Source organism: Rhyacophila brunnea, unplaced genomic scaffold, assembly GCF_057557595.1.
Source record: "Rhyacophila brunnea isolate RB1 unplaced genomic scaffold, BYU_Rbru_1.0 scaffold_13, whole genome shotgun sequence".
NCBI classification, from domain to species: domain Eukaryota; kingdom Metazoa; phylum Arthropoda; class Insecta; order Trichoptera; family Rhyacophilidae; genus Rhyacophila; species Rhyacophila brunnea.
This window is the reverse complement of record NW_028232785.1, coordinates 10,093,314-10,111,609: the sequence shown is the minus strand read 5'-3', so window position 1 is coordinate 10,111,609 and position 18,296 is coordinate 10,093,314. Positions and strand designations below refer to the sequence as shown.

At 35.8% G+C, this 18,296-nt stretch overlaps 1 protein-coding gene across 1 annotated transcript in view; it reads right to left on the bottom strand.

Moving 5' to 3' along the window:
* The window catches only part of LOC147076447 (uncharacterized), a 28,190-nt gene extending 10,108 nt beyond the window's left edge, over nucleotides 1-18,082 (bottom strand). The window contains exons 1-4 of the mRNA XM_085940484.1: nucleotides 17,869-18,082; nucleotides 15,542-15,697; nucleotides 12,414-12,587; nucleotides 3,791-5,614 (exon numbers count right to left, since the gene is read on the bottom strand). Coding sequence (XP_085796610.1) covers nucleotides 3,791-5,614; nucleotides 12,414-12,587; nucleotides 15,542-15,697; nucleotides 17,869-18,015 — 2,301 coding nt within the window. The 5' untranslated portion in view covers nucleotides 18,016-18,082. The remainder of the gene's footprint in view (nucleotides 1-3,790; nucleotides 5,615-12,413; nucleotides 12,588-15,541; nucleotides 15,698-17,868) is intronic.
* Nucleotides 18,083-18,296: the final 214 nt, after the last annotated feature.

Here is an 18,296-nt window from a genome sequence, read left to right as displayed (position 1 = left end):
TGTTTTTAAAATTGAAGTTAAGCTTGGAATGATTTAAGCCTATACCTCACATTTATTATATTCATAATTCAGATACGCATGTTTTGACTCCATATAGAGGATCAAAAAAGGACTTTTTTCGTACAATAAAAGTATTTACACAAAAAATCAGTGAGGCTTGTTCTGTTCAAAGGGCACGATCAGCAGATGGTGCTGGCAAGTTTTTAACATTAAATTTCACCGTCTTGCAATGTTCAATGAAAATACATATGTTTGAATGTCAAAGTTTAGGCACTATTTATGTCGGATATTAACAGCCTACCTCCACTCTTCGCCACTGGTCCCTGCACATTATGTATACTTGTAATTATTTTAGTAAGTGAGCAAACCAAATATGAATAGTACAGCCGAAAGAAAATAAATGGAAATCTTTATAGATCGAGTGTAGACGATAAAAATATATGATATCCACAAACAACATAATATGACACACTACCACATGTTTTTAAATTTGATTTCTTACTGACTCTAGGTAAAATATTTTGGGAACATAATAACACTATTAAAAACCTACACAAATGACATAAACATTACATTTGCGACAGAAAAACTATTTGTAATAAATTAAAAATAAACATTAATTATGATTTCGGGAAAACGCTATTTTTAGAGTTGACACCCTAGATCTGAGATATTATTAATATACCTATTATAAAAAAATCAAATACTTGCAAAAATGAGACGAAAACAAGACCGTTATGATAATAAAGATAGGTACACAATATTATTTGATTTCCAAATACAAAATAAAAATGGAAATTATATATATATTTTTAAAACTATAAGTTTTCTGGGTTTTTAATCGATTCACTGCGTCGGGAGGAATTCTAAAATTCATTTAATTATATTTTGACTAAAATATTTTATACAACAATTAAAACGCCATAAAAATAATTGTAATGATATTAGAGATACTGATATATGGTTATATTAACTATTGCATTGATTTAACGATTATATGAATATGAAAACATGTCGATAGAAGAAAAACATTAAAGTTTACGAGTAACTTAAATAATATAAGTGATCTCCAAAGCTTATGGTAAAAAAAATATAACTTTCGAAATATTTGTGTTTATTTAAAATTGAGACTAATATATTATTTTAATTGTAAATGCATCATCATCTAAATGTCATTTGACACCCACGGTGGCCGCGCGGCTTAAGCGTTGGACTGTAATGCCGTGGGTCCCAGGTTCGAATCCTGGGTCTGGCAAGTACACATATTGTTTTTCAATTTGTGTGTGAGTCAGGGTATGGACCTTATAGGTTGGGCAAGTGGCTGAAATCCATTTCTCGTAAAAATCAAAAATTGTTAATACAAACCTCTACTCTGTGGAGGCCCATATGATCCTATTAGGATCGGATATGGTCGAAAAAAAATGTCATTCTCTCTTAATTTTTAGTTATCATTTAAAATGCAGAACATCTATTCTTTTTGACCATGTCACGCCCCAGCATTAGGGAATAAGGTAAGCACAAGTTCGCGTCACTTCACTTTTTTAAACTTCTTCTTCTTCTTCTTTGGCCATATGCGCCGCTTAATTGGAGCATATGGACACCACGTGGCGCTTCCAAGAATCCCTGTCGCTCGCTTGTCTTCTTGCTTCGTTCCAGGTCAAACCAGCATCTCGTAGCTCCGCTGTATATACTTTGTAGATTGTATTTAGCGGCCTTTCAGGATGCCGGGATCCGGTTGGCTTGAAGAACAGGCAAGCCAGGTTGAAGTTCTTTTCTGGCACCAGCAGCACGTGGCCGAGCCAGGTCCAACGTCGCCTTTTCACTTTCAGCGTGATGAGAGGCTGTTTGGTGAGTTCTCTTATCTCCTCGTTGCTCCTAAAGTCAGTAAAACGAGCAACGAGGAGATAAGACATTTTTAAACAGTAGATGTTTAAATAAGTTTATATAGTAAAACACATACTATTATAATATTTCTGGAATACACATTAATACTGCTACATAATATATGATTAACGCTTTATTATAGTTAGTCGTTGCATTAACGGCCCACGTGCTCGTCGTAGGTCAAAATTGAGTTTTTATTGTATTTTGAAACAATGATCCTGGACACTCCTTAAACGTTGTAGATAATCTATTTATATAATTTTGAAGCCTTATTATTCTTTATAGTTATTTTAAACATTTGATGACTGCATAAAGTATTTTTGTTACATAAAATAGTATTCTTTTAAACATCTCGCTCTAATGTTTTAGAATATAGTCATATTTCGGTATATAACTGTGCAGTGGTGTTAAGATTTTTTACGTTTATTAATTTTTAAACGCATTTATGAAACTATTAGTATAATTTATTACGAGATAATTTTTGTAAGATATTCACGATAAAAAATTATATTGATAATCTCTGTGATCCCAAATTTGACAAGAATTAGGCATTTTATTATTCAAAAAATCGGCAAGATTAACACATTTGAAGATGATTCTAAAGATACTTATTATAAGCTATGTCTTTGACCATTCAAGTGTGATAAACATCTTATGAATAATGATTGCTTTATAATAATTATTGACCTAAGAATAAGGTAGTGTTTTTTTGAAATACGCCATTTCTTTTGTCATTCCCCAGTGGTTAAGCTACAACATACAGCCGTAGCCATAAATTGACAAACTATAATTGAAATAGGGAGTAAAATGATATTGACGCGCGTGTTTGAACATGTACCGTTTAAAAAAAAATAAAAAAAAATTCGGTTAGGTACATGTTCGAACACGCGCGTTAACATAATTTTACTCCCTACTTTAATTATAGTTTGTCAATTTATGGCTACGGCCGTATGTTGTAGCTTAACCACTGGGGAATGACAAAAGAAATGGTGTATTTCAAAAAAACACTACCTTATTCTTAGGTCAATAATTATTATAAAGCAATCATTATTCATAAGATGTTTATCACACTTGAATGGTCAAAGACATAGCTTATAATAAGTATCTTTAGAATCATCTTCAAATGTGTTAATCTTGCCGATTTTTTGAATAATAAAATGCCTAATTCTTGTCAAATTTGAGATCAATATAATTTTTTATCGTGAATATTTTACAAAAATTATCTCGTAATAAATTATACTAATGGTTTCATAAATGCGTTTAAAAATTAATAAACGTAAAAAATCTTAATACCACTGCACAATTATGTACCGAAATATGACTATATTCTAAAACATTAGAGCGAGAGGTTTAAAAGAATACTATTTTATATAACAAAAATACTTTATGCAGTCATCAAATGTTTAAAATAACTATAAAGAATAATAAGGCTTCAAAATTATATAAATAGATTATCTACAACGTTTAAGGAGTGTCCAGGATCATGGTTTGAAAATACAATAAAAACTCAATTTTGACCTTCGACGAGCATGTCCCCCCTTAAGATTATTATAAAAAAATTGAAGAATGTTTCGGTATAGCAAGAGTTGTCAAGTTGTTGTTAGTGTCGAATGGCTTTTCTCACCTCTTTTCTGAGCCCAATGTGCGCTTTTACATATTTCAATATCGTACAACGACGTATTATAATTTATATCAACGGACACGTATTGTTATGATTATCCACTCGAATGTTTCTATTGACGCGTTTTGCGAATATTGAGCTGCCAATAACACTTATATGACCATCTATCACATTGCCATAAAATTCAGTAAAATGTGTAATTTTGTGTTTTTAGATGACTGACATGAGTGCATTTATACAAAAACATCGCATTCTAAAGGCTTATCAGTGTGTCTTTCTATGTTTTTTGAGGTTTCCAATTTCCCGAAACTTTTTAAAACATACATCGCATTTATGTGGTTTTTCACCAGTATGTATCATCTTATGTTTATTGAGATTACTTTTAAGCGTGAATTTTTTAAAACACACATCGCATTTATGTTGTTTGTCATCAATATGTATCTTTTTATGTCTCTTGAGATTACTTTTTTCTAGAAAATTTTTAAAACACACTTCGCATTGATGCGGTTTTTCGCCAGTATGCGTCTCTTTATGAATTTTAAGATGAACAATTTTAATAAATGTTTTAAAACACACGTCGCATTGATTTTTTTTATCAGAATGTGTCATTTTATGTATTTTGAGGGTACCAATTCGCAGAAAGTTTTTTAAACATACATCACACTGATGTGGTTTTATACCAGTATGTGTCATTTTATGTTTATTGAGATCACCAATTCTTTGAAAATTTTTAAAACACACATCGCATTGATGTGGTTTTTCCCCTGTATGTGTCATTTTATGACTTTTGAGATGATGACTTTGCTGAAATTTTTTAAAACACACATCGCATTGGTGTGGTTTTTCACCAGTATGTACCTTTTTATGTCTCTTGAGATTACTTTTTTCCAAAAATTTTTTAAAACACACTTCGCATTGATGCGGTTTTTCGCCAGTATGTGTCATTTTATGTATTTTAAGATGAACGATTTTGATAAATTTTTTAAAACACACTTCGCATTCGTGTGGTTTTTCACCAGTATATGTCATTTTATGTTTTTTGAAATTACCATTATGCAGAAATCTTTTATGACACACATCGCATTGATGTGGTTTTTCACCGGTATGCGTCATTTTATGATTTTTGAGATGACCAAATACCAGAAATTTTTTAAAACACACATCGCATTGATGTGGTTCTTCACCTGTATGTGTCTTTTTATGAGTTTTAAGATGCCATATATGCAGAAAATTTTTAAAGCACACATCGCATTGATTTGGTTTATTACCAGTATGTGTCATTTTATGCAAATTGAGACTGGCAATTCGCAGAAAAGTTTTAAAACACACATCGCATTGAAGTGGTTTTTCACCATCATGTGTTATTTTATGGATTTTGAGACTACTCATTCGTTGAAATGTTTTAAAACAAATATCGCATTGATGTGGTTTTTCTCCTGTGTGTGTCATTTTATGATTTTTGAGATGATGTATTAACAGAAATTTTTTAAAACATACATCGCATTGATGTTGTTTATCCCCAGTGTGTATCATCTTATGTATTTTGAGATTTTCAATATGCATAAATTTTTTAAAACATACATTGCAATGATGTGGTTTTTCAGCAGTGTGTATCAGCTTATGTTTATTGAGATTACCAATACGCAGAAAGGTTTTAAAACATACATCGCATTGGTGGGGGTTTTTACCAATCTTGTGCCAATCACGCTGCGAGATTTTATATGAGCTTTCATTGCATTCTAATATGTTTTCACTAGTATGCGTCTTGTATGTCTGAAGATGCTGAGACTTCATGCATGAAATGTTGTGACTATTTAGATGATTTACAGATTCAAATACTCCATAACAAGCATTGCAAATAAAGTTACGTGGAAAATATGTAACTCTTCTCAACTTAATTCGAACCACCTTTGGCAAGTGTAATTTCTGAACTTCCTGTTTTACATTGTGTACATCGATAGTTATGTCCGATTGCTGTATAATCATTTTTTTGTTTTCATTGGTTGCTTGTGCTCTTTTGTTATTTGCCTGGATATTGTCATCTGTATCTTTTCTAACGATGTCCAGTGGTTTACTATAACGTACTGCGTAACATTGCTGCGTGGAAATCTACAAAAAGAATAGGGCAGGTATATTTAATTCCATAATAGTAAATTAAATGAAATATGATTATTTTGACAGTTAATTATTGTATAATATATAGATTGGAGCGGGGTCTAACGGGGTAGTGCATGCGTACCGCACGACACTGTATCCTGATAGTGTCGCATAGCCTCTCCTACTCAATTCCTATCTCTACCTCCAGGTGGTGAACCCTGGAAACCTGAGCAACTACACCTAAGATCAGGTAGTCAACCCTGGTGGAAGGTGTAGTCAGGGCTAACGGAGAAGGAAAAAATGGCCCTCCGAAAAGGGGGTTGGGCGTGGGGCTAACAACCTCATCCCGTAAAAAAACACATTGTTACGAAACCACACCAACAGCCTCGGAAACCGGACACTAAACTCAGACAACCTGGCAAACGCTTTAAGGAAATACGATTTAGAACATGGAATACATTATCACTCTATCGACCAGGAGCACTTAAACTCCTTACAGAACAACTCATAAAATACCAATGTGATATTACGGCCCTACAGGAGATGCGATGGATAGGTCAAGGAGTGATGGAGAAACGAGACTGCACTATACTCTATAGCTGCCATGATAGTGAACATCACTTTGGGACTGGATTCATCGTAAGCAAACGAGTGAAACATTTAATTATTGGGTTCGAACCAGTCAACCCAAGGATCATGCGACTGCGAATTAAAGGAAGTTTCTTCAATTACTCATTTATAAGTGTTCATACTCCTACAGAGGATAAGTCGGATGAGGAAAAAGAGGACGTTAGAAAGCACGTACAACAGTTGCCCAAATCACGATGTCAAAATAATACTCGGTGATCTAAATGCCAAAATAGGACGGGAGGAGATCTACACTGCCATTGTCGGAAAACATAGTCTTCACAATGAAAGTAATGACAATGGTACCCGACTAATTAACTGTGCAGCGTCACTAAATATAGTTAATGGTAGCACAATGTTTCCCCGTAAGGATATATATAAGGGAACTTGGAAATCCCCGGATGGGTGCACAATAAACCAAATAGACCATATTTTGATAGACAACAGGCACAGATCGGATCTAATGAGCGTCCGGACATACAGAGCGGCTAATGTAGACTCAGACCATTTCCTAGTGTGTGGAAAAGTTAGAGCAAAGATCTCGAACACCAAAAAGGAGATGAGAGCAAGAGCAAAACCCTTTGACACAGAGAAACTGAAGATTCCGCAGGAACTGGCTCGGTACCAGGAGAGCTTGAACACTCACCTGAACGACAATGTTGAGGTTAGAGACCATGAAGAGGTGAATCAACACTGGGAAGAGTGCAAGACTGCCATAGTATCCTCAGCTAATGATACATTAGGACGCCGAAAAACAGGTGAACGATCAGAATGGTTTGACGAAGATTGCCGCGAAGTCACTACGAGAAAGAATGAGGCTTACTTAATGATGCTACAGAAGAAAACACGGGCATCAGACGATGAGTATAAAAAGCGCCGGCGTGAAGAAAAGAAACTACACAAGAAAAAGAAACGTGATTATTTAAAAAAGGAAATGATCCTACTCCAAGAACACTATAAAGCCCAAAAAAGTCGGCTGTTCTATAGAAAGATAAATAATGTTAGGAAGGGTTTCAAGCCTCGTATCACAATGTGCAAGGATGACAATGGCATGATACTCACAGAAAAGCACCGTATTCTTGCCCGGTGGGTGGGTTTCTTTGATCAACATTTAAATACCCCCCATAATGATGCCGGCAACACTAACATTAATACTCATGACCAGGAATCAGTACAAAGTGGCATGGATGATAACGAAGAACCACCGACATTAAATGAGGTAAAAGGTCCCATGTCAAGGTTAAAAACAAACAAATCGCCTGGAATAGATAACCTCCAGAGTGAATTAATAAAATGTGGGGGAGAAAGCCTGCTCAAACATTTACATAGCCTAATCCACCAAGTATGGACTTCAGAAAAGATGCCAGAAGAGTGGAAGGATGGGCTGATTTGTCCCCTGCACAAGAAAGGAGACCAACTAGAATGTAGTAACTACAGAGGGGTGACACTCCTTAACTCTGCATATAAACTGTTGTCGATTCTGATATTCCAGCGGCTGAAACCCATTGTAGAAGGAATCCTCGGGCACTACCAAGGAGGCTTTCGACGAGGGAGATCATGTGTTACTCTAATATTCACTCTAAGGCAGATTCTAGAAAAGACCACTGAATTCAATATTAACACGTATCACCTGTGCATCGATTTTAAGGCAGCTTATGATAGCATTAATCGATACCGGCTATACGAAGCAATGCGAGAATTTGAAATTCCGACGAAAATAATTAAACTTGTAGAGATGACAATGACACCAGTACAATGCCGGGTAAAGCTTCAAGCGGAAATATCCGAGCCATTTGTATCACTGAATGGCCTAAGGCAAAGTGACGCTCTGGCATGCCTTCTTTTCAATATTGCGCTAGAAAAGGCGATACGGGATGCAAAGATTGATGCCCGTGGCAGCGGCACGATATTTACTAAGCCTGTGCAGCTGCTGGCGTATGCCGATGATATCGACATCATTGCCATATCAGAATTGGCGCTGAAAAAGGCATTCACAGCACTAGAAGCCTCTGCCAAAAGAATGGGTTTACAAATAAACGAGGCAAAAACTAAATACATGCACTACGCATCACACCACGAGAAGTCGCACCAAAGTTAGATATTGATGCATACAAGTTTGGTACGGTCGACAGTTTCATATACCTTGGATCTCTTGTAACTCGACATAATGATATTACAGAAGAAATCAACAAGAGAATCATGTCTGCGAATAAATGCTACTTTGATCTGTTAAGACCCGCTTACTATCTCGTCGAACTAAAAGCACTCTTTACAAAACACTTGTCAAGCCAGTGCTCACCTACGCGTCGGAAACCTGGACATTAACTCTGCGAAATGAACGAGCCCTGAACATCTTTGAAAGAAAAATTCTCCACCGTATATATGGACCGATCAGGGATGGCACCAATTGGAGGAGAAGATATAATGCTGAGCTCTACGGACTGTACGAAGATTGCAGCGCAGTTCAATCAATTAAGATTGGGAGACTGCGATGGCTAGGTCATGTGCACCGTATGAATGACAATGAACCGGCAAAGACAGTGATGTCCAGCAATATAATAGGACGTAGAAGAGGGAGGCCAAAGATTCGCTGGTTAGATGGAGCTGCCAGTGACTGCCGTATTCTGGGGGTACCAAATTGGAAAGCGGCCACACTGGATAGGGACAGGTGGAGGGAGCTGTTGGAGGAGGCTAGGACCCACACCGGGTTGTCGCGCCCCTGATGATGATATAGATTGGAGCAGTATGTACAATGTTTGGATAGTATTTGTTGGTTTTTTTAAATTCAATTAACCCTCGTCAATCTAAGCCATTGCATCATACATAATTTTAGGTATTTAATATATGGAAGAATATTTTTCATATACATATTATGGTTTGCTTGAGGCAGGGATTAATCAATTAAAAAAAAAAAACTAACCAACACCATCTGTAATATGCATTGCCAATTTAACGAAGACAAATAAGTATGGCTGAAAAAGTGCACACTATTTTTGTCGAATCGCCCAAAGCATACCAAAACTTTTTTGGTTTAGTTTAGGTACTGTTTAATTGAAATTTATAAACTGACACTATCTTCAAATTGTATTCTTAGTTCAATGAAAAGAAATAAGTATGACTGACAAAGTTTGGTGTGCACAATTTATATTGAATCTTAGCAGTCTACCTTTAACCCTCGCTACTGAGGTATATAGATAATGCTTTATAGACAGAATAAAGACAACAAATCATAGAAACATGCTATGCGATTTACTAGTATTGAGCTATAAATTATAATTTTGTTTAAATAAGACAAAGTATAACCACGCTATCCTTGTCAACATTGAAGTTAAAGTCCCTCCACCAAACCCGCCCCGTACCACCCTCGGTCTTAATCGAGAGTATCACGGGACCCATCAATTGGTGATGTGAAGCATCTAAGAATTGGCCTGGGAGTGTCCTGGGAGAAGATGCCCAAGACTTAGATTGCTACGCTCAAAGTGAGCTCTGACTGAGTTTACTCTAATGCAAAGTGCCAGGGAGAGAAAAAGCACATGGAAATTACTAAAAAGAAAATGAACCTACTTGTTTTTTTAATTAAAGAACGAAGCTAATCATACAGGCAGCAAAATTTATGTCAACAAGGGAAGAGAAGAAGCATATATTGAGATATTAATATTACATCCAACGCTCAAGCCGCGCGGCCACCGTGGGCGTTGGACTATCACGTCTCAGGTTCGAATCCTGGGTCTGGCAAGTGCACATATTGCTTTTCAATTTGTGCGTGAGTCAGGGTATGGAACTAATAGGTTGAGCAAGTGGCTGACATCCATTTCTCGTAAAAAACAAAATCTGTTAAAACAAACCTCTACTCTGTGGAGGCCCATATGATCGTATTACGATCGGACTTGGTCGAAATAAAAAATATAATTTTGTTTAAATAAGACAAAGGGTAACCACGCTATCCTTGTGAAAGAAAGAACAGAGAAGCATATATTGAGATATTGATATTACATACCCTCTCGCTCTATCACAAAAGCGCGAGAATGGAAACATATAAAGGCGATGACAAACGGTAAAGCAAACGGTGTTGCGTCAACTTAGGTTGTTCACGGTTACGTGTATTCAATTAGAATCAAACAGGACTATCCCAATGCTATACATGGTGTACTCATCAAATTCATCAAAATTTAGCTAAAAGCGTTTATTTGGTGTATTATGGTAAATCAATCAATCAATATGGTGCAACATATACTCAACAAACTCTCGTTTGAAGTCAACTCGCCGATTGTCATTCTCATAGTTTGTGTTTGATTGGCCCGTTCTGGTCTGATGAACAATAATATTATACTTATCGCAATGATTGGCACGATTTTTTCATCTCACTAATCTATTTACGTTCACCTGATTATATATTATACTTGCGGTAACCAACCGAGGTAAAATATTGAATATATATATTGAATTCAATTCAATGTCCTCAGTTTAGGAACGTAGTGATAAAAATACCTAACTATTTTCATTTCCTTGCCTATTTAGGAAAATGTAAACTGAACAGATTGTGATGTATTCAGTAAACGCATTACAGAATTTCAAAAAAATTAATATTTCCCCAAAGCATAGCATTTCAAAGGACACATGAAAGATTTCATAAAACCTTGTAGGCGAAACCATCATCATCATCAGCTTGAATCTATCCACTGCTGGATGAAGGCATCTTCAAGCTGCTTTCACTTTTTTCAGTTCTGTGCATTGCGTTGCCACGTACTTCCGCAGAACTTTATCATTTCATCGATCCAGCGGCCTCTAGGTATACTTTGCGGACGTTTTGTACTTCTTGGATACCACTGCATGACTAGATTTGTCCAACGATTGTCTTTTATTCGAGCTATGCGTCCAGCCCATCTCTATTTAAGGCTTTTAATAAACTTTATTACGTCGCAAACCCTTGTCTGCTTCCTTATCCACTCATTTCTCTTCTTGTCCTTTCGCGTTGTGCCCAGCATGCATCTCTCCATACCACGTTGTGCTACTCTAAGTTTCTGGATCTCTCTTTTACTTAAGGTCCATGTTTCATACGCATATGTGATCACGGGAAGCACACACCGGTTGAACACTTTGCGCTTAAGGCACAGTGGAAGGCGAAATAGTTGGTATAATTATGTCAAGACTAAACAGACAGAAAATTACGGCGCGGTCAACGCAAATGATTTTAATTATTTTTGCTTCACAATTTTTTTTAAATCCAACACTATGTTATAAGGACGGCAAGTTTTCTGCAGGACCTAGCGAAACAGCTAGCTCTGCTAGTATTGATAATAATTGTCGTTGATTTTTAAGAAAATACACGTTTACATCCTTTCATGAATTCGTTGTACGTAAGTAAAAGGGTCTCAAAAATTTTAATAAACGTAATGTGGGGATTTAATTAAATTTCCTTGACAGATTTTAATTATGTGACCAATTAACAGTATTATTGATGGTGGACTGCATGCCAAATTGATGGTCCGTCTTTCTTCATGATACACTGGCCATATCGAAGAAATTCTCTAATAAAACCCTTAATGCTGTACATCAGTTGAGGCACGGTCTAAAAAGATCGTGGCTAGGCGATGCGCGGATTGCGGGTCGCGGGTGCAAATGACGGATGCCAAACGAAATATAATTTGTCATATAAATCCAACATACGTCCATTTTATGTTCTGTTTATTATTAGTATCAATATTAATATATTCATTGGCATGTTTTCGTTTTAAAGTAAATGGTTAACGTTTTTAGTCATCTTTACACGATTTAAGAATTAATTGGCCCGTCGCCATCACAAAACAAAGTGACGTGTTTCCAGCTCGACGTTCACTCTTAGAATGCGAGCGAGTCCAAAATTTCGTCGCGAGTTGAAAATTATTTGCCATTTCACTGATGTATCACCTTAACGGCCAACCGGCTCAGCGTACGTCAAAATGGAGCTTTTATGCTATTTTCAAAGCATGATCCTGGACATCCCTAAACGTTGTAGATTATCCAACTAAAGCTCCATTTTGACGTCATTACTAAGGGTATTTTAAGTTACGTAGGTACCTACTGAATTTATTTACGGTTAAGAAAAACAGTTATAAACATTTCAATTCTAGTAGGTAGGTATGTCAATATATTGAAAAAAACGCTATTATATTTTGGCCAAACTTAGAAATACACTAGCACATACCTGATCTGCTGGATTGTATTCTGAAGCAGACCATTTAGCTTGAGGGTCACCATCATGAAATTGTCGAAAAGTGTTATTAACAATCTCGTCTTTAATCTTGACACCCCCAAACTCGATGGGAACTTCCTTATAATCATTCTCAGATTTAACTTTGACCAGCCTTGCTGCTGGTATCTGAAAATATTACAATAATATAACATAAGTGCAGGCAGTACAAATAATGTAACAACGACTACAAATAAGATGTATTTCCTACATCATTTTTAAGCCAAATTCCAATTTGATTATTGCAATGACATTATTAATGGACGACGCACTATATACAGTAGCTAGTACGTAAATTCGCGCATTCGCATGTATAGGTAGACGTTACGCAATTTCCATTATGCGATATCACGCATCGGGAATTTATAGCAATATGACTTTTATTGTAATGGCGTTAGAGCAGCGTTTCTAATGTCAATGTTCATTTGAGCGAATCCGTTCGAACCGAACCATTCGGCAGACCCAACAAAAAGTATCAAGAATTTATAGCAATATCACCTTTATTGTAATGGCGTTAGAACAGATTATGCCATTCGGCAGACCCGACAATAAAGTGAGTGTCATTTTCTTTTCCAGATGATTCGTCCATATTAATGTCATTGGATTATTGTGACATCATTAGGTATCAAGACTCTTTTCGTATGAATCTTTCAGTCGCCTAGAGCAGACGAGTGTTGCCAACTGTCGTTGATAAAAACATGCCAGACGGGGTACGAAACCAAGCTATTTGGAAAGAAAAGACGCTAGATTTTGTGAAAATAAAATTGCAAGAAAATTTACTTATTCTACCCAAAAATGACGTCAATGTCCCTTCCTTACGCGTGTCGAAGAAATTTCAAAAATCAAAAAATGACTATACGTCTAAAATCACTCATTTTAACAGAAATATAATATGTCAAAATTGATAAGAAATACATATATTGTGTCAACAGCGGTCAAGTATAATTTTATGTCATTGCGATGATTATCAAAGTGATGTAACATATCTACGTCATCATCATCATCAGCCGGGGTTAATCCACTTCTGGATGAAGGCCTCTCCAAGCCTTTTCTAACTCTCTCGATCCTGTGTCGTTCGCTGCCACATATTTCCACCGAACCTTAACAGTTCGTCAATCCAGCGGCTTTTAGGGCGACCCTGTGGCCGTTTTGTGCCCCTTGGGTACCACTGGATATCTACGTAAGCACACGTAAGTTTTATTATATGATACCATGTCACGTTAACCCTACCTGCATAGTGATGCCTTTTGGCATCATGACATTTTAACTATTATTTTGACTAAGTTTCATTAGTAAATGTTCTAAATAAATAGTAGTTCAGTTAATTAGCAGATGTCTCCAAATAAATAAAAAAACTTAAAATAAATCCTGACGGAAGTGAAAGAAGTTGTACTTGAAATTCACCTGTTTCAAATATACTTTTTAGCCGAAGAAAGTCCATTCAAGAACGTAAAAGAAATATTTCGTGATACATTCAGGTATGTACTTTATGATTATATTATAGTTTTTATGCTGAATATCAAATACATAGAAATAATTCGAAAAATGTTTGTGATGCCATTTGGCATCATCATGCATTGATGTCAGTGGCGAAGGGTGACTTTTGGAAATAGGTAAGCTGTGGAGATCAGAGAAAAAGAGCACACTTGTCAGGTAACTTACGGGAAATAAGAAGATAATACTTACGATATTACTACTGATGAATAGGTGCACACTAATGATAACGACACACTGGTCATATGTTTCACCGCTGAATTTGTCAAATTATTTAAATCACTTATGCCAGTAGAATTCCACGCAGACTTTTATTTAGCAAACAATACGCATGGCCAACAATAAAGTTTGTTTAATGTATAACTGCCAGTTAAAAACGACTATTTATCATATAAATTGTTGTGAAAATGTCTAATTAAAGTTTTTTTGCTGTATTCAAATCTAAATGAACCCTTAGAAGGTCAAGTTTTGATAATTACTTCTAAATTTTGACAATAGATGACACTCAATTTTTTTATTATATTACCTAGTCCTAGACAATATAGATATTTATTTATTTAAATTAAATACTTGAAAATAGAAGCTAAGCTTTAAATAATCGCTTAGTATGGAGCCTTCGCAACTGATTGACGTACTGCTTTATGTGTGTACTTCAGTGATGATTTGCTTCTCAAATACTAATTTCTTTTCCAGAATTCATTACAGAAAACGAGCATTGAATAAAAAGAAAAGAACAAAATAAAAACTTTTATAATATTTATAATTTTTTTGTTTTAACATGTTTCCCATGATCTTTATCATAATTCAAAAGACAAATTTTTTCATTCAAAAAGAAAATGTCATGCAGTGTAGGGTTGAGGCCATCTATACTTCTATTGTTGCAAGTATTAATATGCTGTTTTATTTTTCACGCTACTTACTACAATAGGTAGGTACCGACCTTTCTGCATTAAGTAGGTATCTGATAAGACAAAAAATTGATGAGCATGAAAATATATAAACTTAATATTATATAGTGTATTTTCAGCACATTTAAAACCTGCAGGAGGCATAAAAAATGCTAGTAAAAATGCCACAAGCCAGATTATTGTTTTTTCAAGCTCGATGCATATCGAAAAATGCTAGATCTGTTAAGAAATTTATTGGCAACACTGGAGCTGACTTGTCCGTTCAAGAATTCTAGTGTTTGTAACGCAATTCTATTAAAGTATACCTACAATTCGGCGGAGATATCAATTTTCAAAGGTAACAGGCATTTGGTGACTTCTAAACAGTGACGTTCGGTGGGCGTAGGCAGGTCACGTGTTGCATAGGGGCGGCGAATGAAGGAATGAATACAAATATTATCACAACTTTTGAGAGCAATGACGGTTTTCCATGAAGCAAACGATGTTGTGAATATAGAGTATCGTCATCAAAATTTTAATGAATAATCGAAGCATATGCCCGCATAATCATGACACATGTAATTTGTAATGGCGGTTTATCGCATAGGATTTTTTTCACAAGGGTACCTCCAAACTCGTAAACGCCGCATCCTTACGAGACGTCAATGCGTGACATATAATATAATTTAACATAATATGTACCTGATGGACTGGTGAATAATTTGAATACGAGCACCCAGGTTGAGGTTCGTCGACATAATATGATGGGTGCGAAATGTCGTCGACAAACTCGCATTTGATATCATCAATGTGAAGGTCAGTCTCGGGTTTAACATCAATCAGGTCCGGTCCTGGGTACTAAAATCAAACCACATAATAAATACCATGCAATCAGATTATAACAAATTAAAATAACACTATTAGAACTATTATTGTCGTAAGAGATTTTGGAAAAAAATCATGGCTTTTGTTTTTTAACAATTTCACTTCGATTTATACACACCAGCAGCCCTATATTATAACTAGTGATATGAAATCACCCGACTACATGACGTAATTGTGACGTCAGCCAATACACGCTCGAGGCAAGCCGCCCAACGCACACGGCTCACCATAGATATTATTATGCTGAAACACCTATTTGTGTATGGGGACAATGGATAACGCCAGTATTTTAGTAGCGTTAATTTCTCGAATGCTATTATCAGTCGGGTAGTACGTCACAATGATGTCATATGACGTCATGTCGACCGGGCGACTTCAACTCGCAAGTTATAACATAAGGCCCCAGGAATATATCCCCGGATTGATCGAGTAAAAATTTAGTTTCTTAAAATGTTAAAAATCGATTTCTTTTACACATTTTCCACATTTCGCACGTCCTCTCAAAAATTACATTCCGGCGACATAAGTCCTTCCGTAACGTGACGATTACAAATCATTATGTTCAAGTAATAAAATAATATGTCAAGGGCACACTTGCTTTTTCCCCCCACCACTCGTTATGCAAGCATATACCGTGGTGTATCGAGCGTTAGGCGCCATTTAAAGTAGTGCTGAGCGAGTCCTACGAGTATTGTTGTTTTTATTTAATAAAACGCAATTTTTTTGTAGTACTTATTCCACTTTTAATCGATAGATTAGGACCGGTTTCGTCCGTCTCAGAGGGACATTTTCAACTGATTTTTATTCAGTTGAAAATGCCCCTCTGAGGCGGACGAAGCCGGTTCTAATCTATTGATTAAAAGTGGAATAAGTACTACAAAAAATTGCGTTTTATTAAATAAGAACAACGATACAATGCAGTTCCACCATGAATTGACAGTTAACAAAATAAAAGTCCTACGAGTAACTTCCTAAGACCTTCTATAGCGTGCGTGTTTCTTATGTTGTTATAATAAATACATTACGGTCAGTCCTCGAAACGAGAAAAGACATTCTCGCTCGCCTTAAAATGCTGCATAATTTTTGACAGTTAACAAAATAAAAGTCCTACGAGTAACTTCCTAAGACCTTCTATAGCGTGCGTGTTTCTTATGTTGTTATAATAAATACATTACGGTCAGTCCTCGAAACGAGAAAAGACATTCTCGCTCGCCTTAAAATGCTGCATAATTTTTGAAAGCTGAGAAATTTTCCCTCATAGGTAACAAGTCGCAATGGCCGACTGGTTCAACTAAAGGCAGGACCGACTTGAGAAGCTCTACCCTTTATATTGGCATTAGGTAACACTTTCAGCAAATCGGATACTCGAATAGGCTAAGTTTGTAGGTAAAACCACCGTTGAATGATCTGGAGTCTATGACCTCCATGCGCTACTTTACTTTTGGAAAAAATAAATGCACTTGAAAGAGGGAGACCATCGCCCCTGCCACGCTACGCGGGGTTATATTCACCGAGCGATATTCCAATCCATTGTACTTATTATAATATTATAAATATTGCATTTATAATCAGATCATTAGATCATTTGTAAGCTAACGATGGCCAAGCGGCTTAAGCGTCGGCTTAATTTGTCGTGGGTTTTAGGTTAGAAACCTGGGTCTGGAAAATCGACACTATATTGTTTTACAACTGGTGTTGGAGTCACAGTATGGACTCAATATGTTGAGCAAGTGACTTGACATTCATTTATTGTAAAAACAAAAACCTCTTAGTACAAACCTCGACCCTGTGGAGGACCACAATATGATTTTAATAGGATCGGATATGGTACTTAAAGATAATAATAAGTACCTATATACGTAATCAGATGATATTGTAAAATAATATATTATGATTGTGTTACCTACGGTATAAACAGCACAATTAATAATTATTGTTCTGTCACATTCGTACGCTTGATACATGAAATAGCAATAATTCATAGATAACAATTAACATACTGTTTTCTTTAGTAAAACCAAAGACATTTTTATCTTTAATCGGTTATTTTGATTGATAATAATATTATCAACGTGTGAATTGTTTTTAAACACAATTTTAGCTGTCAAATTGTACGATGAACGGAATTAGTTGTAAAAACTAACCTGAAAATAGCAATTGGATTCGTCGATGTTCTCTTTCTTTATAGTAGTGCGAGAGTCAAGGCTGTTAAAAGGCTTAATCGGTACATCAGAACAAGGCTGCCTTTTTGTGTCAGATTCCTCCATTTTACACTCACGTTTTACATCCATATTTTATTGCCAACGTGTCACGCAACGCAGTAACTAGGACCATAGACTAATATACACTAGGGCTGTCAAAAAAGTATTATCATAGATATCGAATTCGCAACGCAGTCGCTATCGCTCGCATTTGATGCGAATTTTGTATTGGGTGCATTGATATACTATCATATCGATATATATCAATGATTGGGTGGGAATTAATCGCACAATGCAATAAACAAAATTCACAAAAAAAAAAAACTTTAACATGTGTAATGATTTCAAAAATAAATAGATGAAATCACATA